This window comes from Aspergillus luchuensis, chromosome 1 (genome assembly GCF_016861625.1).
Source record: "Aspergillus luchuensis IFO 4308 DNA, chromosome 1, nearly complete sequence".
In the NCBI taxonomy this organism is placed as follows: Eukaryota; Fungi; Ascomycota; class Eurotiomycetes; order Eurotiales; family Aspergillaceae; genus Aspergillus; species Aspergillus luchuensis.
In genome coordinates, this window is record NC_054849.1 from 2,735,498 (window position 1) to 2,761,328 (window position 25,831).

The 25,831-nt window shown below is 51.2% G+C and overlaps 12 protein-coding genes across 12 annotated transcripts; 5 read left to right on the plus strand and 7 right to left on the minus strand.

The window, feature by feature from the left end:
- Positions 1 to 60: 60 nt before the first annotated feature.
- Positions 61 to 1,745, minus strand: AKAW2_10942A (F-box domain protein; the record flags this gene model as incomplete). Its single annotated transcript, XM_041692790.1, has 2 exons — positions 61 to 1,387; positions 1,438 to 1,745. 2 exons carry the CDS (start codon positions 1,743 to 1,745, stop codon positions 61 to 63), a joined length of 1,635 nt encoding a protein of 544 aa, XP_041537662.1.
- Positions 1,746 to 2,712: 967 nt separating this feature from the next.
- AKAW2_10943S (GFA family protein) lies at positions 2,713 to 3,552 on the plus strand (the record flags this gene model as incomplete). The annotated part of the gene is made up of 3 exons (XM_041692801.1): positions 2,713 to 3,079; positions 3,129 to 3,381; positions 3,438 to 3,552. The coding sequence occupies 3 exons, from the start codon at positions 2,713 to 2,715 to the stop codon at positions 3,550 to 3,552; spliced, it is 735 nt and encodes a 244-aa protein (XP_041537663.1).
- Positions 3,553 to 4,063: 511 nt separating this feature from the next.
- Positions 4,064 to 5,097, plus strand: AKAW2_10944S (uncharacterized protein; the record flags this gene model as incomplete). Its single annotated transcript, XM_041692812.1, has 3 exons — positions 4,064 to 4,548; positions 4,609 to 4,936; positions 4,987 to 5,097. The coding sequence occupies 3 exons, from the start codon at positions 4,064 to 4,066 to the stop codon at positions 5,095 to 5,097; spliced, it is 924 nt and encodes a 307-aa protein (XP_041537664.1).
- Positions 5,098 to 5,515: 418 nt separating this feature from the next.
- Positions 5,516 to 6,047, plus strand: AKAW2_10945S (YjbQ family protein; the record flags this gene model as incomplete). The annotated part of the gene is made up of 2 exons (XM_041692823.1): positions 5,516 to 5,791; positions 5,889 to 6,047. 2 exons carry the CDS (start codon positions 5,516 to 5,518, stop codon positions 6,045 to 6,047), a joined length of 435 nt encoding a protein of 144 aa, XP_041537665.1.
- A 229-nt stretch (positions 6,048 to 6,276) lies between these two features.
- Positions 6,277 to 7,086, minus strand: AKAW2_10946A (zinc-finger domain-containing protein; the record flags this gene model as incomplete). The annotated part of the gene is made up of 3 exons (XM_041692834.1): positions 6,277 to 6,405; positions 6,455 to 6,622; positions 6,739 to 7,086. The coding sequence occupies 3 exons, from the start codon at positions 7,084 to 7,086 to the stop codon at positions 6,277 to 6,279; spliced, it is 645 nt and encodes a 214-aa protein (XP_041537666.1).
- Positions 7,087 to 7,393: 307 nt separating this feature from the next.
- Positions 7,394 to 8,139, plus strand: AKAW2_10947S (uncharacterized protein; the record flags this gene model as incomplete). Its single annotated transcript, XM_041692845.1, has 3 exons — positions 7,394 to 7,462; positions 7,529 to 7,921; positions 7,972 to 8,139. The coding sequence occupies 3 exons, from the start codon at positions 7,394 to 7,396 to the stop codon at positions 8,137 to 8,139; spliced, it is 630 nt and encodes a 209-aa protein (XP_041537667.1).
- An 80-nt stretch (positions 8,140 to 8,219) lies between these two features.
- On the minus strand, positions 8,220 to 8,956 carry AKAW2_10948A (uncharacterized protein; the record flags this gene model as incomplete). The annotated part of the gene is made up of 2 exons (XM_041692856.1): positions 8,220 to 8,698; positions 8,743 to 8,956. 2 exons carry the CDS (start codon positions 8,954 to 8,956, stop codon positions 8,220 to 8,222), a joined length of 693 nt encoding a protein of 230 aa, XP_041537668.1.
- Positions 8,957 to 9,391: 435 nt separating this feature from the next.
- AKAW2_10949A (putative dephospho-CoA kinase) lies at positions 9,392 to 10,228 on the minus strand (the record flags this gene model as incomplete). The annotated part of the gene is made up of 1 exon (XM_041692867.1): positions 9,392 to 10,228. The coding sequence occupies one exon, from the start codon at positions 10,226 to 10,228 to the stop codon at positions 9,392 to 9,394; it is 837 nt and encodes a 278-aa protein (XP_041537669.1).
- A 4,661-nt stretch (positions 10,229 to 14,889) lies between these two features.
- AKAW2_10950A (putative MFS sugar transporter) lies at positions 14,890 to 16,956 on the minus strand (the record flags this gene model as incomplete). The annotated part of the gene is made up of 9 exons (XM_041692879.1): positions 14,890 to 15,231; positions 15,291 to 15,675; positions 15,737 to 15,793; positions 15,844 to 15,885; positions 15,936 to 16,129; positions 16,193 to 16,277; positions 16,355 to 16,545; positions 16,604 to 16,803; positions 16,872 to 16,956. 9 exons carry the CDS (start codon positions 16,954 to 16,956, stop codon positions 14,890 to 14,892), a joined length of 1,581 nt encoding a protein of 526 aa, XP_041537670.1.
- Positions 16,957 to 18,383: 1,427 nt separating this feature from the next.
- On the plus strand, positions 18,384 to 20,058 carry AKAW2_10952S (uncharacterized protein; the record flags this gene model as incomplete). The annotated part of the gene is made up of 3 exons (XM_041692890.1): positions 18,384 to 18,863; positions 18,916 to 19,288; positions 19,370 to 20,058. The coding sequence occupies 3 exons, from the start codon at positions 18,384 to 18,386 to the stop codon at positions 20,056 to 20,058; spliced, it is 1,542 nt and encodes a 513-aa protein (XP_041537671.1).
- A 13-nt stretch (positions 20,059 to 20,071) lies between these two features.
- On the minus strand, positions 20,072 to 22,210 carry AKAW2_10951A (Zn(II)2Cys6 transcription factor domain-containing protein; the record flags this gene model as incomplete). The annotated part of the gene is made up of 4 exons (XM_041692901.1): positions 20,072 to 21,190; positions 21,241 to 21,711; positions 21,776 to 21,984; positions 22,057 to 22,210. The coding sequence occupies 4 exons, from the start codon at positions 22,208 to 22,210 to the stop codon at positions 20,072 to 20,074; spliced, it is 1,953 nt and encodes a 650-aa protein (XP_041537672.1).
- Positions 22,211 to 22,887: 677 nt separating this feature from the next.
- Positions 22,888 to 25,228, minus strand: AKAW2_10953A (putative phosphoinositide-specific phospholipase C; the record flags this gene model as incomplete). Its single annotated transcript, XM_041692912.1, has 4 exons — positions 22,888 to 23,053; positions 23,112 to 23,706; positions 23,775 to 24,618; positions 24,839 to 25,228. 4 exons carry the CDS (start codon positions 25,226 to 25,228, stop codon positions 22,888 to 22,890), a joined length of 1,995 nt encoding a protein of 664 aa, XP_041537673.1.
- Between the last annotated feature and the right edge of the window lie 603 nt (positions 25,229 to 25,831).

The window sequence follows — 25,831 nt, forward strand, 5'->3', positions numbered from 1 at the left end:
ATGTGGATGTAGGTATAGTCATTATCATTATATCGCTCCAATCGCTATGCTACCTCGCTGCTACCTCCACAAATCTTGTCGACTCTCGCGTCGCCATCCCCCGCTGCTCTTTGGTCGTCCATCGTCTACCGGCACTGCCAGGAATCCACCAAATCCATTGCCTACTAGCACGCTCTTGCGTGCGTCTCCGCCCCATGACCGACTGAGCTGCGCGTCGTGGAAGCTCACCGGTCGGGTTGTGCCATCGCGCCGTCCTCGTGTTGATGGTGGCTCGTACGGCGTAAAGTTCCACTCAAGCTCGTCCAGGCCCTTGCTATACACGTTTAGTGGCTGCGAGATTCCTCCGCTGAAGAACTGTGGTCCGCCCTCGCCGCCACCGAATAGTCGCGGGGGCGGCGCCAGCAGCAGTGTCTCTGGGAAGCTGGCGTCGCGGACGTACAGGTCACGCAGTCCTGGCAGGCAGTTTGACATGAGCGACGAGATCAGGTACGTGTAGTAGGATGCAGCTACTGGCGGCAGGCCGTACGACCCCGCCGGCGAGGTGATCTCGTAGTGCAGTAATTGCAGCGACCGGGAAGACAGCGGCGGAACCCGGTCGGTCGGGAAGGACCGCGATACGTCCTGAATGACTGATAGGGCGTGTAGCTGCGGCGCAGCCGACAGGATCTGGTGCAGAGTGGATGGGAGCACCCCCGTCGCAGACAGTGTCAAATATTGTAGTTCCGTGCGGTTCAAAGGCAGGGAGAGAACACCGGCAAGCCCGCTTGCCGTGACGTTCGGGGTATCGCGAAGGGTCAGCCGCTGGACGGCTGGGAAAGCAGGGAGAGTGTCGGAGAGGTCAAATGCCGAGTCATCCAGCCACGGCAGGTCGTCGAGGGTCAGGTCGCGGAGTTTAGGAAACGAGGCCAGCCCCATGCGAAGAAGCCGCGGCTCAATGTATAATCGAGAGAGTTCCAGCACCTCCAAATTCTGCCACAGACGGGCTTCCGGCAGCTGCGAGAAGCTGCCCTCGGCGCCGTGGCGGTAGGTCATGCGACGCAAATCCGGACACCGTCCGATAAGCTCCTGCTTCAACGCCAGACACGACGCGTCATCGCTGTATATCCCGGCCGGCAGGTCAACGTAGCGTATGTTGGGCGTCACGGAGATGGTGCGCGCAATCTCCGCCTTGCTGGCCTCGCGTGTCATGTACGGCATCCGTAGGGAGAGCACCATGCGCCCTAGGTCTCGCGAATCTCGGACAGTCTGCATGAACAGCTGCAGGCGTACTTGCGGGGCATCGATCGCTTCGCCATTGCGGTCGAAGAAGGAGTGGCGTTTTCGTTTGGCGGCAAGTTGGACCTCGAGCTCGCAGTAGTGGACGGCGTCGATACGGACGTGAGCGTAACTAAAACCAGCGATCAGCAGAGAGCGGAATTAATGAACAAAGAAACTCACAGCAAAGCCCGAGCCTCCAGATACCACCGTTTACAGACCACGGCACAATGTGCCAGGTCGCGCATATCACAGAGCATGCAGCCATCCTCTGTCATCGACTCCTCGGAGGTATCATAGCTCGAATCGATGGTGTGCGGACACACATAGGTGAAGATGCGAGCCAGCAGCGGTCGGGGAAGCTTCTTTGTGAGGTCGAGGGCGGCGAAAGTGTGGTGGGAGTCAAGGCAAAGGTGGTCGTAGGAGGTGGCCACATTCCCCGCGCGGCTATGGCTCTTGGACCGCCTGCGAAGCCGGCTCAGTAAACCCATGATGGTGAGCAGACAAGCGGCATGGACGGTTGCAATGGACTGGAGGGAACGAGGAGCGAAGTTAAAAAGGGGAGATGGAGCGGTGGAACAAAGAGACCGTTAGGGAGCCAGGAGAGAAAGGCAGCGTGGGAAGGATGCAAGAGCGAGTGAATAATCAACAGCGCGGTGATGATTGATTGGTGTCGGGAAAGCTGTGTGATGTGAAGTCGCTGCATGAACCCGCAGTTCGTCCCCATTCCAGCGCGTCGCTGGTCAAAGCCGGGGCCGAGCACCGTTTTTTTGAAACGCTTGATTGGCAATTGGCGCAGGACTCATCACATTAGCAAGCGAAATGAGGGGAGACATGTCCCCCAGTTGGTTCATATAAGGGGGGCAGGCGGGTGTTTCATGTTTGCCTCAGGGATTGCTTGGTGGTTGGCATTTTGGTCCCATTTGCCCCAGAGGGTCTCGGCGGAAATTGATCCCAGTTCAACGACCGACGCCGGTGGCTGCAGCAGGGCTGAAAATCCACCACATAATGGCTGGAAAGGGTTGAAGGGTCTTTCCTCCAAAGCTGATGAATGTAGTAAAATCAAGATCCAAGAATTGAGAGAGATTCTCGCGCGGTCCTCGACGCGTGACCCTCAAAGAGTGCCACTAACCCGATGGGGTCATGAGCAATACTCCTCCAACAGTCTATATATACCCTATAACAACTGACCAACTTACCTACCACTGCTGCATACTGTCAATAGAATACTGCATCATAATTTAAAATAAGCTTATCCAGAACAGTCTCTGATCCATTGCCCTCTTCTGGCCACTCACCAAAAAAACAGGGCCCCGTCAACTACATCGCCATGACATCATGTCCAACAACCCAGCCCTCAGGACAAATAAATAGCCATCATGCAGACAACCAAGCCACTCCACCTAGTAGTACACTGCCAGAGTAGTCTATATAATTGTGTACATACTACTCCAGGCTATGCGACTTCCTAGACCCTTCCTCTGCCACCCCAGACCCCTGCCACTCCGAACGCCACCCTCCCTATTCAACCGCATCAGCTTCATCCATTTCCAGCCGACAGCAGCTAAAATGGCAAACAACACTCAATACGGAGGCGATCCTCTCCCCGATGTGGGCGCCACTTATCCCTCCCAGAACAACCAATCCAAATCCGGCGAAGACGACTGGACAAAGCGTCCGCCCTACAGCATCCGCTCCCCTGAGGAATTCGGGCCCGTGAAATGGCGTGGGAAATGCCAATGCGGCCAGGTGACTTATCAACTAAGCCGGGACCGACCATTGAAGTCTAAATTCTGCCACTGTCGGGGCTGTCAAGTGACGCATGGTATGTCTACCGTGTCGGTAGTAGTGGCTGAAACATGCTGACTGTGTAGGCGCGCCATTCCAATGGGCGGCTATTTTCCATAAATCTGATCTCGCTTTTACGAAGGGGGCTGAAGGCCTGTCGTTCTACTCCTCCACGAATGACACCCAGGAGTATAAACTTCCGACTAAGGTGTATTGTTCCTATTGTCGATCCCCTATTATGGATGAGGGACGGAATGTCTGCTTGATGTTTCCGCAGGCCATCGAAAGCGCTGATCATGATGAACATCGGCAGCACTGGCGCGAGACGTTTGAACCAGAGTGAGTGGTCCTTGGGGTGCCGGCTTAGAATGCATGATGCTCATGATGTCGTATAGGTGCCATATTTTTTACGGCAAGCGAGTCTTGGATATTCCAGATGGGAAGCCAAAGTGGTCGGGAATTGATGAGCAAAGTGATCTTTTGGATGAGCAAGGCCGCAAGAAGGAATGACTGGATGGGAAGAATAATAGCCCCCGAAGCCGGATGTAGATATGCATGTTTTGTTTTTCTCTATTATTTAGCTGTCACGAAGTATGAGCAATGATTAGGCTTCAGCCTTGCCAGAAATTCCCGAGCAGCTGATACTACCATCGGACCAATAAAATCGACTAGATTGAAAACATGTTCCTACTGTGTAAGTCCCTGTCCGGCTCTAAATCAGGGTGATCGACAGGGCTAGAGAACTTCAAGTAGTCATCACGAGCATGTGAGAGCCGGGAAGACTGGCACCCAACCAGCTGCAGTGACCACGAGTGCAGCTATGCTAGCCGGCAGCTGATAACTTCCAAACTAATCCAGTCGATACCCCTGAAATTCAGCACGATACCATCCTCATCGATCATCCGGGGTGTCAGTAGGCACCAGATTCATCCGCAAGACCTGGAGTGTAGGGCGGGGTCAGCCAGCCGTAGCCAGATAGCATCGCGAACATCGAATATAATATGCCGCGATACCTAGATAGATGCTCTTCAGAGTAGGATTCTTGCCATATAAAGACTGCATGATGTGCCTTAAAAGCAAATACACTGTAGTGGCTCTTCTCGCCGCACCTGCGGCAGCCGTCACACAGATATCCAACGATGAAATGAACAACTTCCTCAACCAGGGCGCTGTCGAGCTCGCTACCCGTTACGCACCTCTCTGGTTCTTCGGCCAGGCAGTGGACCAACCACCCTGTTATCCGACCTGGGCTTTCAGCGGCTCACCCAACTCGTCGGACATTTACGACGCAGCTCACAAAACACCCGCTGCACCGCAGTGCGAGTATCCAGACGTGGGCTGTGGATGTCGCAAACCTGGAGTAGCAACAGGGAGCCCTGGCCCTGCATTCCCCATCTACTACACGTTCAAGCAGTGCAACGAGACCGATGTGCGGGTAGTGTATAACCTGTTCTATGAGAAGGACGGGGCCGAGGTGCTGGATCTGATTGACACCGGCCATGACTAGTAAGACACCGCGTAGCCTGCCCGTTCTCGTTGAACAGGCAGTCTGACTTGGTCGACCAGTGACTGGGAACGAGTTGTCATCATCCATTCACGAAATGCGAACAACACCTGGCAACCCTCTCGAGCACTCCTGTCGGCCCATAGCGGCTACCATAATCTGGCATGGGGCAGCATCCATAGCACGCTGACCACAGAACAAATCAACGCTGGAGACGCTCGAACTCCCGATGGTGTCAAGAATAATGACCATCCAAAGGTGTATGTGTCGTGGTCGAAGCATGCACATTTCGACACCGTCTTGACTACCTGGGTTGATCCGCTCAGCCAGTCACTCGATAATGCCTTTCGCAGCGATGACTGGTGGCACTTTGTCGACCAGAAGTACTATGTACGTCTCAGTATTCCTGGACATGAAGTATGGCAGCTAACTTCGTACAGATACGATCGGATAACTCGACCGCAGCTGGGATAGCATTCAACAGTACAGATTGGGGGTCAGCGACAAGTAATCCACCATATGTACAGGAGAGTGTATGCTCTGCGCCATAGCTACCTCAGATGTATATACTTTAGATGGTGAACATTTAACGCAGAAGCCAATTGATGAATAGAAGGTCATGCCAGAATGAGCCTGTAGTATTGCAGCGATAAATAATCAACATCCATCCATCCCAATCGGGAACCTGAAAATGACGTCGATGCGCGGTTCCCCCACCAGAAATTCAATCCCTCACTCCAACAACATCACAACAACAACAACTTCATCAACAATTCCTACCCCTTCCCACAGAAATAACTGTATGTCCTCCCTAGTATACGACTCACCAACTAAATCACCCTCCCCCATCCACCACCCTCCCTCCCTCACAACCCCCCACCCACCACCCAACCCCGCAACCTAAAAAACCACACACCCAAACAGCGACAGCTAACAAATCAGTCCCAACACAACTCCTCAACAACAACAATGTCCTGGACCCAAAAAACCTTCACCCTGCCAGCCCGCTCACGCGGCAGCTACCTCATCACGGACCACGTGCTGGAGCAACTCCCCGAGATCAAGAACTACAAGGTCGGCATGCTGAACCTGTTCGTGCAGCACACGAGCTGCGCGCTGTCACTGAACGAGAACTGGGATGATGATGTGCGCGCGGATATGAGCGATGCGCTGGATCGCATCGCTCCGTATGATAAGAAGGGGAATCTTTATAGACATTCGGCTGAGGGGGAGGATGATATGCCGGTGCGTTTATCCTACTATCTTTGATCCTTTGGCGATAGTAGCAGTTGGGGGAGAGGGGAGGAAAAGGATTATACTGATTACTTACGTGTGTTTGCAGGCTCATATCAAGTCCGCATTGATTGGCGCTTCGGTTACGATTCCCATCTCGAATGGTCGCTTGGCTACGGGCACATGGCAGGGTATTTGGTACTTGGAGTTTAGGGCCATGAGACACTCTCGGAAGGTGGTTGCTACGATTCAGGGTGAGAAGGCTTGACTTGGTGGTTGTGATGGTCGTGGTAGTGGTGGGGGAGTGCGGTTGTGAATGTGTAGAGTATATGTCTGAGTGGTGTAGAGTGGATGGCGTACGTGTGGATATATCAGACTATATATCCTAGAAATTGGAACATTCAATCTAACGACTTCATTGACCTGGTACATCTGTACAACAGCCGTATGGCTAAAGGATAAAAACAAAACATCGTCAACGCCTATAAAATCAATGTTTACCGCTGCTCGAATCCACCCTCGGTCACACGCTGGCTCTCGTTCACCTCGGCGGCATCACCAGTGGGCTCGAGAGGGTAGCTGGTGGCGGGGAGGGACTTGAGGTAGGCACGGTGTTGCTCGTGGGCCTGTACATTATTAGCACGCATCATTGATACCAATTCAGTGGCAACATACGAAGGGAAGACCGCAGTAGCCGCAGGTAGCAATCTCGGGCTTGTCGGTGTTGATGAAGACCTTGGGGTGGCCCAGGGGACCGCCACCACCGTCACAGCTGACGACGCGCTTTTTCGTCCAGCGGACGGGCTGTCTGTGGATGAGCTCAATGGCAGCCAAGGGTTGGGGCTAGGAAATGTCAGCGTCTCGTGTCTTATATATCGATACTGTCGTGATTTTGATATTCCCCATCCCACACGACCAATCGACCGGAACTGGGCGGAGGAAGGTCTTTAACAACGCACCTGCAACTCCATTATCGTCTGCTCGAAGCGAGGACCAACCATGGCCTTCTCCTTCGGCTGCTGGCTGGCAGCCCAGGTGGTGGCCCGGTTGGGAGCCTGGAGGTGACGGGTGCGCTCGCCCGCCTCGGGTTCCTCCCTCAGGGGAGCATCCCAGCCGCCCATGGCGTCAACGGGAGTAGCATTGGTGCCAGAGACATTCGGCTTAGCGGTAGGCGGGGTCGGGTCGTTGGCAGGGATGAAGTTCTCGGAGAGGCGAGGGACGGTGGTCGAGTAGCTGGCCCGGGCGGCGAATCGGGGGGTGAAGGTGGAGGAGAGGGTCGCGACCCGGCTGCGGAAGCAGGGCAACATGCTGGGCAATTGAGGTCCGGAATGGGACGCGAGAGTAGCTGGCGGATGGAGCGGAGGTGAGGACGAAAGGACTCGGGTTGGAGAGAGATTGGATGAGGTTTCCAGTTTGCGGGAGCTGCTACGCTTGAGCCGCCGGCCAATCGGCGGCGCTCCTGAGGCTGATGCGGTGGGATTCTGCCGCCTGGGAATTTCGGCTTTGCAATCACGGCCATTCTGCTGGCTGTCGGTCTTCAATTCTGAATGACTTCAATTTCTGCTTGTTTTTGACGGTTTTCGGTTTTGCATTTACATCTTCTACGCATTCGTCATGAGGGGCTCACCTACCTCTGGCTCCAAGCCAGAGAAGACCATGTCTTCGCGGCTGCTGACCATGAAGGTATGTTTAGCAATTTGATAATTCATTTTCTTTTTCCGTTTTAAGCATACTAAAACCATGTCGTAGTTCATGCAACGTGCTGCTGCCACAAATGCTGCCCGTGAAACATCTCAGCCCGCATCCACCGACGAGTCCAAGGCCTCTACTCCCCCGAAGCGACAGAGATTGTCCACCGGCCCCGCTGAAAGTCCCATCAGTACTCCCAAGTCGGATCTCGAGGCGATCTCGGCTGCCCTTGCTGAAGAAGAGGAAAAACGGAAGGAAGCACTTGCACGCCAGGCTCAAGATTCCGGTGACACAGAATGGGTGCTCGACTATGGTGTGGCGGAGCCGGTTGCTCAGTATGCTGCGCCGCCGCCATTCATTGTCGCGGATGGCTCGCTGGATGCAGACGACGATGACATGGCTGTCGGTGGCCGACAAGCATACGGCAATTTCAAACGAAAGAAGAAGACCGCGGTTTGTTTGATCACATGATACACATTAAACATTTCTCTGACATTTTGTAGACTGGTGAAACCGAGGCCGAGTCCGATGATGATGATGTTGATGCGATGATTAAGAAGGAAAGCAACAAGCCACATCGCGTCAAATTGTCACAACTTACAAGCATCTCCGGTGGAAGACATTCGACGATGGGCGACGATAAAAAGCAAAAGAAGCGCAAACATAAATAAAGTACATTTGGATAACCGACACATCTGGAGACAAGTATGTTCCGGGCCTTGCTCGCCAGAAGATGAGATTCGACATTGCCTTACCAATAAGTCCCGTTAACCCTCGCTTGGGCGTGATCATGAGCCTGGTAGGCCTCATATGCTCGGTCGTGGTAGCCCGTCATAGGTGAATATGAGAACGGGTGGACATCGGTACCACTCTTAGGCGCTGTGCCATACCATTGGCTTCTGCCAGGATATTTGTCTTTTGATCTATCATAGTCGACGACTGCATTCATTCTTGGTTCTACTCTGTCGGCAGTAGGACCGTACAGGTATCTGGCAGAATATGTTGCTAACCTACGGACAGCAGGTTGGCCGTTGGTGTACTGGTATGAGGACGTGTTATGCTGTCGAGTATTCTCTCCTGGCTGACATTGAGCTTGACGAGACTCTTCATCTTTTTCTTGGCGTTCCATGAGTTGTCTGCAAGATTCTTGGAGCTGCGCTTGTTTTCTGCGGCGCTCAAGCCAGGCCTCCTTGCCCAGCTCCAAGAGCTCACTCTTTGGGACTAGGTGAACTGCTTTTGTCAGCCCGATCAATTTGAGTACTTGCATTACATACCGCGCTTCTGTGGAATGTCCCCAGTGTACTGCTGACGACGGGTCTGAAGGGTGGTATTATACTGTCTTTTCGGGTCGATTGGCCGGGATCCTTGCTGGTAAACGTTGGGAGGGAGCGATGAGCTATCTGCACGCTGCTCTCGTTTACGGTATAGCGCAGGACTTCGCTCGTCCACCTCCACCCAGTATTCCATTTCATCGAAGCAGAAGCACATCTTTAGCGCGTATTCTAGATACCAGCGATAGAACCTGACATACTCATCACTCGTCAGTATTCATCCACAGATTCAATTCAACACATTGATACATACTCCTTCGCACCAAATGCACTATCTTGTAAAGCTCTGTACCCGAATGCTCAAAGCGAGATGTTCATGGTCACACCCTGCCTTTGCAGTGAGTAGAGGTGAAGGAGAATTCTGGCTGAGTGAAATTGATCATGCTGCCAGCGTGGGACTGAACGCCGAGAACCAGCTATACCTCCCTGGGCAGTCACCAGCAGGTGTTCCAGACGACGACTAAGCAATCCAGCGTTTATCACCAGCATGTAATATCATTAACACGAACCATACAGCTTACATCCAGCATCAGCACCAGCACACCAATTCACACCCATAAACCCTTACCCATAATCATAGCTATATCTACAGCTACAACTTCGCCTTCACCTCCCTCTCCCTCTTCTCCCACCCCCTCTTCAACCAGAAATTCACCCCCAAATTCCACATCGCAACCGCCACACCCACCGGCGGTACCAACCACAACATCCAAGCCCACCACTGCGGCGTACTCTTCCTGACCACCCTCATAGCCCTCTGCACCTCACTCTCCAACTCCCCCTTATCCCCATCATTCCACACCACCACGCCCCTCGCCGACTTCACCCCCCGATACTCCGCCCTCTCCACCTTCCCCTTGACATCCCCTTGACTCCTCACTCGATTCTCCGCATCCTCCGCCGTAAGATGCGCATCCCTTTTCCTCAACCTCTCCATCTGCACCGTCGGATCCGAAACCCCCACCACCATCACCGTCCCACACAGCAGATCCATCCCGCTCTCAAACAGCAACGGCACATCCAGAACCACCGCCCAGTGACCGCGCACATAGTAGTATAGCAGCGCTTTGTAGACCTCGCGCCGTACGGCCGGGTGCACGATCTTGTTGAGGATGGCGCGGTCCCGCTTGCGGGCTTCGGTGGTGCCGAAGACGCGACGGCCTAGTGCTGGGCGGTTGAGGGGGCGGTTTGTGGTTGTTGTTGTTGTTGTTGTTGTGTCATTGGGATCGGATGCTGGGAGAAGGAGATCCGGGGTGGTTGGGCCAAAGTAGTTCACGATGGCTTTGTAGCCTGGGGTGCCGGGCTCGACGACTTTGCGGGCGATCAGGTCGGTGTCGATGATGGGGAGGGAGTAGGGTGCGGCGGAGAGGATGGAGGAGACGGTGGATTTGCCGGTCGCGATGGAGCCGGTGAGGCCTATTATGAGCATTTTGGGTGTTCTTTGTGTTGTTTACAGAGTAAAAGGTGATGTTTCGTGGAATGTCAGGTGGGAGATGGGAAGTTGGAGAAAGTTGGTGGTTGATCTGCGGGGAGAGCTGCAACTTGGACCGAGGCCAAGATTACTTACTACCCGCTGGATTGATTTACTAACACAAGTTTCTGGTCTGTTGATGAACGTTCAATGCGTCAGAATTATATTTCGTGTCTAAAGAGTCTATCGTAAATATTATACAGGAAGAGAATTTTTTCCTCTCGTTTCATACCCCCCAATTGCAATCCCACGGCAGGGAGCGCTCTCTTAGTACCTCCACGCTTGGGATATTGTACCTGTCACTTTCTCACTTTCCTCCCAGCCGATCCTGCCGTCTGCCTCGCATTCTTCAATCATTGTAAACAACAACAGGTAATCGCGCGATATCAATAACAGTCGCAGGGAATTCGAATGTTTTCTAGAAGGCAGTGAAGAGTTTCCGGTCCTTGTTCCCCATCCTCAGGAGTCGGATTGACCTGCTTCCAAGCAGAGTTTGAAGCGGTTTCTAGCGGACTGCGGTTTGGTGTTAGTATGATTGCGCCCAAGAGTATATCTATCGAATCCATCTCACCTGGCCGCCCAATCAACCAACTGCAGTTCCACACTTGTGGCAATTCTTGCCGGGGATGACCCAAACATCAGTCCCCTCTGAAAGACAATGGGGACATTTCATTCCGGGCATCTAGTATTGTCATTAGCATCGGTCGCAAAAAGATAATCACACACATAGCAACTCACAGGCATGGTGACGGCTTCGCAATGAGATCAACACAAGGAGAAACAGAAAGTATAAAGCTCTCAACCAGAGGATCAATTGTGATGTGAAAGTAGTAGAAATCAAACTGAAGGGTATTCAAAGGATTATAGACTTGTTTCTTCGACAGAGTTCACTCGTCGGTCCCGAGCATCCCACCTATATATAGCCAAAACTGGACTTGTTTGTGTCCACCCCCCCCCTCCACCCCCCATTACGCCTCCTGGGGCAGGCGACCTATGTTCCCATCGGGAGATCTTCACCTTAGTCTGGACCGATTGATTGGAGACACGACCTGGCCGGACTCAATGCATCCAAAGATCAATCATACATGGACCCTGGTTTAGGCAACATGTCATGTCCGCCGCAGCAATTATTCGGATGACTCGGATCTTCCCGTCGATGACTTGCATCTGGGGGTCCCAGCTAAGGGGAACCTCAACCAGGGAGGGTTTCAGCTCTCCTTACCTTGGTGTGATAGATACGTGTTGGGCTATACCGAAAATCGTCTAGGTGGGTGGGAAGAGTGAGTGATGCATGCCACAAGGGCTGAGATGTGAGCGATAAAGGAAAAAGGAAAGAGAGACGTGAACTATAGCAGCAGAGCAGCAGAGCAGGGGGGGAGGAGGGATTGGACAGGGAAAAGGTGACAGAGAAATTCCACAAATCCCCGAAAGGACCACTCAGCATTTGAGATGCATACAACAGACCGTTTTATGCAAGCTACGACGGGGTTCTCGGTAACCGGGCCCTTGCTGTATGTCCTATGGCCAAAAGAGCAAATGGATTATGACTGGTGTTGGGAGGCCGGGAGGATCAATCTCTCTCCATCCCTAATCCCACACATTCCCTCTGGAGCTAGAGCAGTCGTAGTGGGCTCTCAGCACAAAAGATCAGCTCCGAATTTTTACCATCTGATGCTAACAATGTATAGGTCACACTCAATCTAAATTGATGCTCGATGCGAGTACGCTACCGAGTTAGCGCCGGCTGCAGCCCGTCTCGCGCATATGGCGGGCTTCAGGACGCAATCCTCGATCTGCACAACCCACGGCGTTCTCAACAGCCACATTGTATTTCTCTCTGCATATCCTGATTTATGTGATATGCCCGTCTAGCTTCAAACGGGTGTCTGCTAATTACTCATGCAAGAGTTTCGTCGTTGTGCATGGTGTCGTACTCAATCAGCCGCAGGTTGTTGGCCAAGTGGGGAAACTAATAAACAATTTCGAAAACAAAAGAAAATTTATCGTTCACTCATGGCTCAACCAATGGAGTGGCTAGAACCCCTACAGCCCAAGGAGGCTGTCCAGCTGAGATCTGATCAGTGACACTCTGGTCCACTTGGAGCCCGGCTGTACGAATCGCCCACCCTCCCATGCGATCTGAGGCTGTTCTACATGCCGAATTTTGAGAAAATCCATCTTGTGGAATGGAATGTCATGCTGTAGAGAATGGCATTTCAACCTATGCATATGAAGCCATATTGTTTGCTACATTCTGGCTGCCTGTCCCCTCATCTGCTATCGGACTAAGCACCAAGCACTAAGAGTACTTGACGGGAGGGATGGAATGCCGATGCGCCAATGATCAGGCCGGATCAGTCAATTACACCACACAAATCACCAGTCAATATCGGGACCCTGTCTTCTGCACAGATCTATACCGGTGGTTGGGAAGTGGTCTATTCGTTAGATGTACCAGCGCTGCGAATGCAACGTGCAAGGGCTACCCTGGGTACTTCGACTGCGCTTCTACTCTTGCTTCTATGAGTCGTTTTTCATTTGCATGCGTGTTATGTATAGATTATTTCATTCTATTTTTATTTCTGCTATTTTTTTATTCTTTGGTTTTGGCATGATCTTCGCGTTCATTCCGTTCCAGTCTCGGGGTTATGAAGACACCCCGACACAGGTGGCCGGTTTCAAGTCCGACGGTGGGCACAACTTACTTTACTCTATCACAGTTCGGTGGATTAACCATCGCCAGACGTTGATCAGTCTATCACTCACGTCTTGGCCAGGAAAGCTCAGACCGACTTACGGCCGGTGATTCGCAGGCAGGAATTGGATACATATAAGCTGTGGAGCCCCTGACCTCGCTTGATGGGCCGAAGCGCGATCCGAATTATGCGGATAAGGAGGGCTGATTGGGCGAGGTTATTCTCCGCTGTTTGTCCCCCTCGTCGACCCTGTTTTTATTTTTTCTATTCTTTGAAGCAGCCATGCAGCTGGCACAGTCACACTAATTCTTCAACCCCCGGGGCCAGTTCATCCCAATCCCTTTGCCTTCTTTGGGTGCTTCGAAGTAGCTCCGGACAAAGACTACGAGTCTAGCGCCAAATTACCGGCCACGCTAGACCGGTAGTCGCCCCCGAATATCGTAATTGGACACTAAAAGCAGCGTGATATTCATCGAATGTGACATGTCACACTTAGTAGATATGGGGGAAAGGAAGGGACCCGCTCCTGTCAAACAACAATGGCTAATCTAAGGAAGATAGTAACGATACTATCAGTCTATCTATCTTTCGGGATAGGAATAGGGATAGATACTATTTACAGGGTACTCTACCAGTGAACTCTGCTCGGTAGTAGTAGTACTCTCTCCATCTGCATCTCCACCAACCAACCCAACCATCAATCCCCGCCCATTCCCATCTATTCTATTCTGTTTCGTCCCCCCCTGCCCACCTCTTTGTTTGCTTGCTTGTCCCATATTCCCGGATTCCATCCATCCATCCATCCACCCATCAAGCAGAAAGGAAACCCAGATTTGTCAAACCAAACCAAATCCATCCTGCCGCGCCATCATCATTCCCGGAAAATAACTGCACAGTTAGGCTGCCATCATTGGGGACTCGCATCACGCTCACCGCAATTTATTTTTCTCACTACCATTGATGCATTATAGCTCAGCAGCAACAGCAATAACAACAACAACAAAACTCTTCACCGCGTGTATCCACCCTTGGGGGGAAGGGCTTTTTTGGTCCCCGATATCCCTCATGTATAATATAATCATAATGTAATGTTCAAGATTGATAAACTTTGAGCCAAATGCATCTTGCATACGGTACATACATATCACCAGCTTTACTTTTTTTTCCTTTTTTCTTCTTACTCAAAGGCATGGTGGGGAGGGGGTTTGAGGGCCCAGGTATGTGCATATGTAAGTCGTCCTCTTCTCGGCTTGCATGGGTCCGGCGGTCTCAAAACAACCTTCGCCAGCTCGCCACAAGTCCAGGATGCTCGGGGTTCGTTCTTGTTCAAACGTCCTGCATTCGCTGACTTGTACTACTGAGTTATTTCCCGGGGTCCTCGGTGATTGACTGACTGACTGACTGACTGATTGACCGACCGAACTGGCTGGTTTGAAAGATAATCATTTATCGAAGCCTTTTCCGGCGCACAAGGCGATATACTCTCATCATCATTTCAAGTCGTGCGCAGTAAGCCTAATGATGCTACTGGATACTTGTGTTGTACAAGCCTTTCCCGGCGGTCCTTTGAGTGATCTAAATCCCATCCACTTCATTGGATGGATATCTTACTTACTACCACGGGCGCATTGCATTGCGAACCATTCCTTTCTGTTTTGTGTTCTGCAACCACTGCATGAAAGTTGAGTGCTTTAATTGCTAGAAATTGCCTCATACTGGTTACCCCTTGAAAAAGATAACCCGCCGTGGCCAGCACAGCGGATTTCCTGTGAGCCCTCTCTCTCCCCCTCCACATGTGCAGGCGCCATACATACATACATTCATTTCATGTACATTGATCATACAAGCGGACGCGCGCGAATTTTTTTTTTTTTTTTATTTTCTCATCCTCCCTGCCTCGCGCTCCTGGCTTCCGCTTCCTTCCTAGACCTGCTCGACTTGCTCGTCCGATACCCCGGCGACAACACTGTCCTGCTTTTTCTCCATGTTCTCGGAGCCGGTCTCGTCCGTGTGTCGCGTCAGTCGTTGGCCTGGTACATGGCCGTGTTGCTTTCGCTGTTTTACGAGCTCTTTGGACATTTGCACGGCACTCTTTCCTGGGGTGGTGAACAGGTAGTCGATCTCCTCGAGGGTTAGTTTGGCGGTTTCCGGGTAGCAGAAATAAATTAGTGGGACGAAGGCGAAGTTCAGGCACATGAAGATGAGGTATGCTTTCCATTGCAGGCGGTTGATGATGATGGGGGTGATCATTACGACGAAGAAGTTCTTTTCATTTGAATGATTGTTAGTCGTGGAAGGATATGGGATTTACGAGTAATACTTACCCAGATCCAGTTCGAAGAGATACCCACGGCTGTTCCTTTGGCGCGCGCATGGAGGGGTAAGATCTCGGGCACGTAGCACCAGGGGATGCAGTTAACCGAGGCGCCAAAGATGAGCATGTACACGAAGAAGAAGGCGACAGCAGCTGACGAAGTTGCATGCTCGTTGGCATGGCCCTTGAAACTGAGCAGGATGGATACCATCATCATGCAGATACCCAGGCCGAATGATCCCCAGATCATGGGGGCTCTGCGACCGACGCGATCCACGAAGAAGGTGGGGAATATACTTCCGACGACGAACATAATCTGAACGCAGCCGCCGAGAAGATTGGAGAGATTCTTGTCCAGGCCGACATTGGTGTTGAGTACGGTGGGGATGTAGTATCTGGGTTTCAATTAGCAAGGCTTTCAGGATTTTTGCGAGGTGAGTTCTATGCCCAACTTACACGACCATGTTGATACCACCCATCTGATTCATGAATTGCATACCGTATGCAAGAAGACTGCGCGGTTGTTAGCAGATGATTCGCGATAGATAAGACGCGAGACTTACACTCTGTGGCCTGTGGAAACTTCATCCCGCTTGAAGACATTTCTGGTCTCGTCAGCTTGCATCGAATTGCGATGTTGAAGGTGGGCACATACCTCCACTTGTACTCGCCGTATTTCGTCTCCACGGAAATAGCCTCGAGGATTTCTTCCTGCTCTGCCAGGATCTTCGGGTCATCCTTTGGGCGCCCATACACATCACTTAAGATCTGCAGTGCTTCCTCGTTGCGACCTTCCTTGTAGCAGTACCTTGGTGATTCGGGCAGCCCAAACACCAGAACAATGACCACCTAGATCGATAGATAATCTGCATTAGCCAGAAACTCCAGTAAGACACATAATATTATACTTACAAAAGCGAAAATCATCTGACACGCAATCGGCAATCTCCAAGCGATCTGACCACCAACATAGCTCATCCCGTAGTCGAAGAAGTAGCTATTAACCACAGTCAGTATATCAACATATGAAAGAGGCCACAAGTTGCAATGACCCGAAGGGAAGGAACAACATACCTAATAACAATCCCCACCCCAACCAACAACGGCTCACTACACACCAACTTCCCGCGCTTACTCGCCTCACACAATTCCGCCTGATACATCGGCACCGTCGACGTCTCCACGCCCGTTCCGATGCCCGTCACGAATCGTCCGACCATCATATGGGGGACGGAGAACGCGGAGCATTGAAGAGTTGCTCCGATCTATACCCACAATATTAGCAAATCACATCACTGATGTACAAAGAATGGGGTGGCATACGATAACCCAAACCATAGCAAACCACATCGCCCTCCGTCGGCCCAGCCAATCTCCAAGTAGGAAATTGACGATACAGCCGGCGAAACACCCCAGATTGTAGATCGATACGATGATCCCCTCGAGGCTGTCGTTGGGGCGGTTCATGGTGGCGAGGAAGTCGTCGTTTTCCACGATGCCGGAGAAGACGCCTTGGTCGTAGCCTGCATAGTATTTGTTAGAACAGATGGGAATTAGATTGGGGGGGTGTTGGCTGGGATGGGGGTTATACCGAAGAGAATGAATGCCATGCCACAAGCCGCCCATATTGCGGCTTGGAGGACGAAGCCGGTGCCGAAGAGGTTGAGTTTTGGCATGTTCTTTATCCCTTTTCTAGTTTATTTTAAGTCGCATGTAGGGAGTTTTGATTCAAGTTCAATCTCTTGGGTTCAATTCTCCAGTCGGAAATGGGTCGATGCATCACTATATATGTACATTGTAGGTAGTAGTGATGGTATGTGTGACATCGGACAAACCCCGTCCACCCCCAGCCACGGCTCGAATTACTGAATCATGGAATCGTAGTAGAATCTCGGTAGTACCACCACCCCGAGATGGCATGCAAGATCGTCACCCAGCCGGCAAAAGACAACCCTCGTCATCGATCATGATGCTGATTCTTGGGCCAGTTACTCAAAAGGGAAGGTCGTGGCAACGATTACCCCGGATTGTTGGGGCGCTAGACCAAATTCGGATATGAGGGGGAAATGATGGCCCGGGGTTGGCGACCAGATCGGATGCTGCCGTGCCGTCTTGGGATGGTCTTCTTTTTGCGGTGGTTTCTTGGGTTAGGGTTGACAGTAGACGTCATTTGATGGTTGTGGGTGTGTGTGGATGAAGGTTGGGATGTGGAAGTGCGTTGGATAGATAGTACGTGAGTTATAGAGTGTATAGCTGTGGTCATGATAAACCTTGGGGATAATATACAGCTGCATTGGTCTAGATGTCTCTATCTCTAGTGAGTAGTAACGGTTGGAAGAGTATGATATGCTTTAAGGAATGCGAAGTCTTGAGTATTGTATCTTTGTTTAAGGTATAGACGGACTTGGTAAGTTGAGCCACCGTCAATGTAGAAAGCTGGATATCTGCACGTGCTAAAGGCTTGTTTTCTATATCTTTGAAAGTATTTCTGCTTTTTTCTTCCTCATGGCGTACATCTACTATGCTTATTGTGTATAAACCATTGCATTTGGGGACATGTTTCTTTGCTGCACTCAATGGCAGATTCCATCATGGTTCAGTGCGAGTCAATTGACCTCGGCGGATACTCTCGAATTCAAACCGTTTATGCCGGATCTCTTTGTATATATTGAAAATAATGATGGATGTTTGCTTATAGCACATTGGCGTACTTTTATTGAAGATGTTCAGTCACTTTCATCTCCATCTTCAGGATGCTACCCCGCATCCCGCTAAACCCGTTTCGGACTCCATGCGGAGCTGCGTCTCGGCTGTCGCTCTTTGCTTCTGCCGATTCCTTTCCTCATGGTCTGATCTCTACTTTGACGGCGCTCTTGGGAATCAAAGAGGCCTCATTACTCAAAGCTTCCTTCATACTTGACTCTGACTAACCAGATGGAGACTTGGCTTAACTAAAGCACTAGACTGACATGTTGACACAACTATTCGCCCCAGTAAGTGAACGTTAGACTTTCCTACTGCTCTGTAAACAACCGCTTGCTCACGATGTCTTCGACAGAGTATTGATTGTCTGTGTTATCTCCTATGATCTAGCATCATCGGCATGGACGACACCACGTTCGGTGAAACACCCAGGAAACGTGCGCGGACCACTTCGCTACAAGAGCAACCCGAGCCAGTACCTGCAGACAACAGTTCAGAATCGCCGGCATGGGACCAACTGCAGAGCCCTTACCACCTAGCAGACTACTACGCTGATCAGCACAACTCTCCGACATTGCCCATCGGCAGTGACCCTTTTCAGTCACCAGCCGCTAGCTGGACCCAGGATGGCTTCTCGCAGGATCCCGGTTACCTGGCCTCACAGGAAGAGCTGCGATGCATCCTATTTTCTCTCGCGAACTCAACTGCTCCAACCCGAGTATCCAGCCCAGATGTTGTGGGAAGGTTTGAACTAGCCGAACAATCACCACCCTCGAACAAATACCAGCCAGAACGGAGAGGGGAGCTCTTGCAGTCTTCTCTGTCGAGCAGGAGGCGAATTGAATATCTGAAAAACTACGTGGCAGAAGTAGCACCTTGGGTATGTGCTGTAGATGACGACTTTTATCGATGCATGACTAAAGAAGGAACAGCTGGACATGTTCGACTCTCAGTGCACCTTTCGTCAACAGGTTCCCGTGTTGGCTCGCTCCTTTCCCGCTCTTTCCTACGCCATGCTTGCCATTTCTGCTCGTCAGATCGAACGCAAGAATGGAGTTCGAAATTGGTTTGACAGCCTCGAATTGTACCAAGAAGCTATCAGACGGCTGAGCCCGCTTCTTCAACTACGTGACCCGAAAATTGTAGCAGCATGTGTGCTTCTCTGTTGCTTAGAGATGATGTCTGCCCGTGCCCAGGATTGGCGTCGCCATCTTGAAGGCTGCGCCGCGTTGTTTGATGCGTTTGGAATCCACGGCTTCAGCCAGGGCATTCTACAGGCAGTGTTTTGGTGTTATGCAAGAATGGGTGAGTCTAGAGCTGCATTGTATCCCTTTTTGAGCATTCTCCTTTTGTACTGTATAATTCGATCTTTTCTGACCGGAGCAGATCTGTGCGGTGCGCTGATCTCAGATGGCACACAGACCACGCTGCTACACCCCTCTAAATGGCTTCCTGAAGGCTGCCAGACAGAGGATGCTCATCAGCTGTTTCAGAGTGTCAAATCCCCAGATATGCATGCAAATTATGCGGTGTATTTGTGCGTCAAAGCGACTGAGCTGGTGTCCGATCGTACAAAATTCGTGGAACTAGGTGAAGATAATGGGTGTACTCCAGATAGGTTCCGCACACGATGGATCAGCCTTTGGAATAACCTACAATGCTGGTTGTCCGAGCGTCCTAGCGAGCTTCTTCCGGTGCAGACAGTCAACCGCAAGCCTTTCCCTCATATCTTGTTCGTCCATTGGGCTGCTATCTCGTCGAACCAACTGTACCACACTGCATGCATACTGTTGCTGAAGATGATGCCCAAGGATATTCGGCTTCCACGGTCGCCAACTTTGTTTCCTCTATGGCATGCTCGTCGAATTTGTGGTATTTCCTTGGCAAACCCACACCAAGGGTGCTTGAACAACTCCATTCAGCCACTGTGGATTGCCGGACAGCTTTTCAGTCATGTTTCAGAGCATGAAGAGATCATCAGGCTGATCCAAAGCATCGAGGCTGAAACTGGCTGGGGAACCTGTTGGCGGATTCGGGATCTGGAGGTTGCCTGGGGTTGTTCCGGAATGAGATGAACATGACCCTTCGCTAGTAACCATCAATGAAGGACCAATCCTCTCGGAGTTGTGTCAAATATCCATCCAAGTCCCATCCGGTGATATTGCACACCCGCTCAAAGCCTTCCAAAATCTCCTGTTGCTGCGATTCATGTGTCATTCTTCTGGCAGCCACCAGGAATGAGGCTATCAGGCAGGGATCCCAGGATTCCCGACGGTCATTATTCAGTGCGATGCCACAGATACGTTGCGAATGCCACAGTGGCGACAACGTTATTGACTGCAAGCCCAACAGTGCTGTGCGTGGCTTACACTGCAGCAAAAGTAGCATGGCAGTATGGTACAACTGATTGCAGAAGGCCCCCGTCCCGTTTGCGAATAGCAGCAGCGGAAATCCACTTTCGGCCTGGGCAAGTTGATCGTCAACACCCAAGTCCACCATAGGTTTTAATTCGTGTGGTCGCAGATGGTGCCATTGCTCAATTGCGTCAAAAACATCCAGCCAGCTATCCAGCTGCTGCGGTGGGGCTGTAAACTGGCCGGGGCTGGTCTGCTGGTGATATAGCATCAAAGCTTTTCCACACAGCCAGAGGAGGACATGGGCATACGCTCGGGTTCTTTCTCGGACTTCTTCTATCCTCGATAGAATTGGTAGGCTAGGTAATGGGAGCATCGGAAGTTGTGTCTGAATTGGTCTGTCGTTTGCGAGCGCTGCACTCAAGTCTGGTTTGGTCAGAATGGCACATACATGCGTGGAGGTTTGGGACGAACCTAGGCGGAAGAACATCCAGTAGATAGATGACGCAATACCTGGATCAAGGGCTTGATGAGTCAATGGATCAAGATTCCGTGTCCGTGTCATGAGGTTCTCCATGTTCTTCCAAGTCTGAGCGATATCGGTGACAAGCCATCTTGTCTCTTCTAGCACGGCCGTCAAAGCATTCTCAGCAGTTAAAGTGAAGCTATCTGACCGCAGCGGACGAGTCCACTGATCAATACGACTAATATGAGACGTTCGCTGATTCCCCATATCCTTTAGAATAACGCAAGCATTGGAAAGTCCCAGCAGAGCTGTCATGAGCGGCTCCGAGCCGAGTGCCATCTGGACCGCAGCGATTCCGAATGGATGAGTGAGATCGCAAATATCGAGCTGAAAGAGCCCGTCAGCCTTGAACCTCATCAGAAGGTGCGGATACCTACCCATGGTGCTACATGGTACCGGTAGTGACATAACAACTTCAGCTTTGCTGTATCTGTCAATGAATTGGCTCTTATGCTCGAATGAAACCTCTCAGAAAACCCGACAAAGCTAGGAGCATGCTTCATCACGGCAGGCGTGCTAGCCACCAACTCTGACGAGACGAATTCAGACCCACTCTTCCCGTAGCCTTCATCCGGGACAGCCTTATCATTATTGACACCATTCCCTATCCCCAACGCAAGAAGCCCATGTACAGCGGATTTGTCCCTATCGCTGAAGGCTTTACTACCAACCAATGAAGATTGCATGGCAGGTGAGCCATGCAGCCCATCATCATCACCAATATCGACCTCAGAACCAATTCCAGATGGAGCCAACACAGTCTCATCTCCCGAGGCCCTCGCCCCATCGCTTATACTATCCTCATCTACAACATCATCCCCACCCAGCGTAGGATCCTCATTCACAAACTGAAATAGCCCCTTGTCAGCGAAAATAGACCCAAAAGCAACAACAACAACCTATCTCACGAACCTTAACCCACCTCCACCTCCCCTTCCTCTGCCGCTCTTCTCTCCGCACAACCCTCTCTTCATTCTCAATCGACTTCATATTCGTACTCGTACACAACTCCCCCTCCGCTACCGTCAAAGTATTCTTCGGTAAAAACGTCACTTGTACTCCATAGCGACAAACCAGGTTCTTCTCGATGCAATTTCGACACCGAGGCTTCGTCTCGTCGCCTATACCAACAACCAATCAGTATCATCATCCTCTTTTCCAACAATCGATATGAGAAGAGGTGATAAACATACACTTCCTCCTCCTCGTCCGACACCGCAAACACCCCGTCCGACACCGCGTAAACTTCGTAGCAGGTCTTTTTTCCTCATGAGTTCGTCGGCCTGCTACGGCCCCCTTTTCACTGTCATCAATAGACGAAGGGGAAATGGATGTATCAGCCATCATCCATCGATAATCACCATGACATAACCACAAATAGAGCACAAAAGATAATAAAAGTGAGTGGAATGGAATAGATAAGATAAGATCCCAATCTATCTCCGAATGCCCAAACACCAGAATAGCAAGGTATGATGTTGTTCAGAAACAGAAACTAGAAACACGAGACAGAAGAAGATAATGATGATAATGGCTAGGTACCAAGTCCGCCCGCATCCGGGAATAGGAACCGCAATGAATGCGCGGGGTAAAATCTTCCCAGCGCGTAGAGTTGCCTATTTTGGGTTGGGGTGGGGGAGGTGTTTCTAGTTTACCCCGGATTTTCTTGGCCTGGGGGGAAATTAAGGTTGGGCATGTGTCGGGTGTCAGGGGTCTGAGTGTCAGGTTATTTTGGACTGTAGGGAATTGCTGGTTACTCTTGTTATCTCCTAGATCCTACGAAGTCATTTGTATTGCAATAGGGGTTTTTTCAAGTAAAGAAAATTAAAATGTAACGGCACCATCTCGAATGGAATACAATTTCAGTCTAAAAGTCTTGTCTTGTCTCGTCTGGAGAATCTAAATACACAGAAAGAAAGATACTGCCTCTAACTCTGGCTAAATGTTGTGAAACTCTGTTGACACTCTCAAATGTAATGTGAACGAAATGATCTTGTCTTTGAATGTGCTCGTAGGTAGTGCTCTCAGCTGTATTTCTTGGTGATGTGTACCAGGAGAGCGCCCTCTGTTGGTGCTCCAGTACTGTCATTTAGGTGAATGATCCGATAGCCCTCTTGGAGTCGATCTAGTCGAATGCACGCCCATGCGGCCAGCGCATTGTGCATCCATTCGTTGTCCTTGATTTTGAATCTGTCTGCAGTTAGCAAGTGCACATGCAGCTAGTTTGGGATATAGAAAAGTAACTCACCGAACAAATGTCAATTCATCGAGGAAGCCTGAGACGGTCGCAAACTCCATCTTCTGACTGCCAAAATCGGGGTTCACGCCGGTAACGCTCTTCGTGCAATGTTTGTAACCGGTCTTTTCAGATTCAGTGTCGTCCTCAGATGCTGCGAAGCTGTCATCTGGCGTCTCCACGTGCAGGAGACACGTCACGAAGGGGTAGAATTTGTTTTCGTTGGTGTGGCCAGCGGGTAGTGGGATGTTCTGGCCAGCCAGGAACTCAATAGTCAGATCCAGTCGGCGAGGTTCGATAATTCCAGGCTGTGCATCGGAGCCGCGATATCCTGGAGGCTTGAGCACCCAACCTTGCTCCCCTGCGAACATGCCTGAATTGAGCATCATCGCTTTGTCGAAGTTCTGCCAGTTCAGGGCGACCATTTGAGCACCACGCCGCCAGAAGAAAGTCGGGTCCATGTTGGAAGAGTCGACTCGCAAGCCATTGGGATAGACGCGCATGAAGAAGTGTCGGTTGTGCTCAAACAACGCGTCGCCATCGGTGGCATGTGCTTCTCGAACGGCTTTCTCGGACAATGAGAACACATGGCTGGGAACCTTGGCCTCTGTTGTATGTCAGTCAGCGATGCAGTACATTACTGGTTGATATGTATCCGAGTGAACTACAACATACCTGGCTGTGCAAAGTTGTTAAAGTGGAATCCCTTGGTGAATACGGCCAGTTTACTGAGCGCCTGCAGGATTTTGGAGGGCTTGTGTGGAGCTGCAGTGGTGGACTCCGGAGTCTGAGGAGTCTTGGAAGCCTCATCCGGACTCGTGGGACTTTTCTGTTGCTTCAAAGCCTCCATGTGCTGGGTATAAACTGCCTTCTCCTTTGCTTCACGGTCTCCACCTTCGTCTACGGATTCGACGTGCTTCACCTTGATCAGGATCTTCCTCTTCAGATCCTTAAGAGGCGGCGGCGGGACCGTGCCAGCTTCGAGTTCAGGCGTCACCTCGACCAACATCCCCTTCCATGCTTCTTCCATGATCTCGACCATTGTCTGCTGCTGTTCCAGGCAGGCATGTACTTCCAAACTAACAATGACTGGAAGGTCGCTTGCAACAAATGCGCTGTCCCGGATCGCATAGCAGACTTCACGAAAGCTGGTTTCCCTAGTAAGCGTGTGACCATGCAACACTCGTGGCTCTGGTTTACCAGGAACCGGGATCGCGCTACCAGACGCCTTGCTTTCGCCAGAGCTTCCACTGCTCGTGGACGGCTTGTGATGCCCCAGAAAGCCTTCTAGTTTGCCAACCTCCTGGGAAAGGGCGCGCAGATGACGGTGGTTCTCAGTCATCTTCTTCAACTTTTCCCTCTTGGATCCGCGACGGGGTTTACAGGAACTGATCTTCTCATCGTCGGAGCTGTTGCTGCCACTAGTGGCACTGCTGTCGCCAGTTTCTTGGGAGCTTTCACCCTCCGCTTTTCCATCCCAGACGTCAATCTCGACGGATCTGCACCCACTGAGTAGGACCTGAGATGATCAGCCGTTGCTATCACAAATCCTGGGGAACTAGAAGAGTCATCGATGGGAGAGTTGGGCACAACAAGGCCATGAGACCTTATTGATCATGTTTCAGCATCTTCTGCTCTCAACGCAACTAAATTACGATGAAGAACCAGTCATACTGCACCCCACCCTTCAACAGCGAAGATAGTTCCACTAGTGGATGTTGATGTCGGACAGAACATACATTTGTATAAGCACTTGCTTTCGATTCACTGTACAGCTGGTTTCCAGTCAAGTACGTATTGTGACTAGTGGAGATGAAATAGTCCGTAATAGGCGCCGAGAGATCCATCTGGGTAGCAGCTCGCATTGCAGAGGCCTCTGGGCTTGCCAAATACTCGTAGAAGGCAGCCAGGGTCGCTAGTGGAGCTGGGTGCTCTTTGGTGGTTGACCCTTGGCCCGTTGGTTCACGCTGGACCTCAGTCAAGAAGTTAGGCTGGTTCATCGACGTCAACGAGCTGTAGATCTTGTCTATGTAGTTGAGCATGGATGGCGCAAAGGGAAGTGTGATCTTCTGAGTGGACAGGGAAGAGTCCATGGTGATGCGACTGGTCTGGGCAGTGAGTTCGTCCATGGTTCCGACAAGAGCAAGGTATGTGCCTCTCAGAACAAAACCGAGTGATAGGATAGTCTGTTGGGATAGAGAGATGTGTCGACTGGCCAAGTTACACGATGGTGGGGAGTGATAGTTATGGAGGGGCCTGATGATCGACACCGGCTGTGACACGGGTTCAGGGGGGATCGGAGAACAATTCCAGCTGTCCTCAGGATGGGTAGATGTTGGGCACCGCCGGGAATAAGCGGGAAGCGAGGCTAAAGATGAAAGGTAATCAAAGGGTTTGGATTCTCTATAAGTAGCAGCGATGAGGTTAACGATAATGAAGTGGAAAGAAAGAAAGATGGAGAAGGGGAAGAGAGGTGTTGTTTCGTTGTTGGCTGAGTTTTAACCAGCTCCACATCCGCGTGGACACTTGGACGGGCTCGTTGGCGGTGACTGTATCATCTGCAACACTTCATAGGCTGCTGAGCTGGTGGAGGAGAGTGGGAGGCTGAGATGGATCCTGGCCTGTTCCGATTCAGGGGTTCCCAGGCATACATACTATCTCGTAGTCCCCAGGCAGTGACAAGTTGCTGGGAAGGTGAGTGATTCCAATTCCACTGCGGGGCAGGCCTTGTC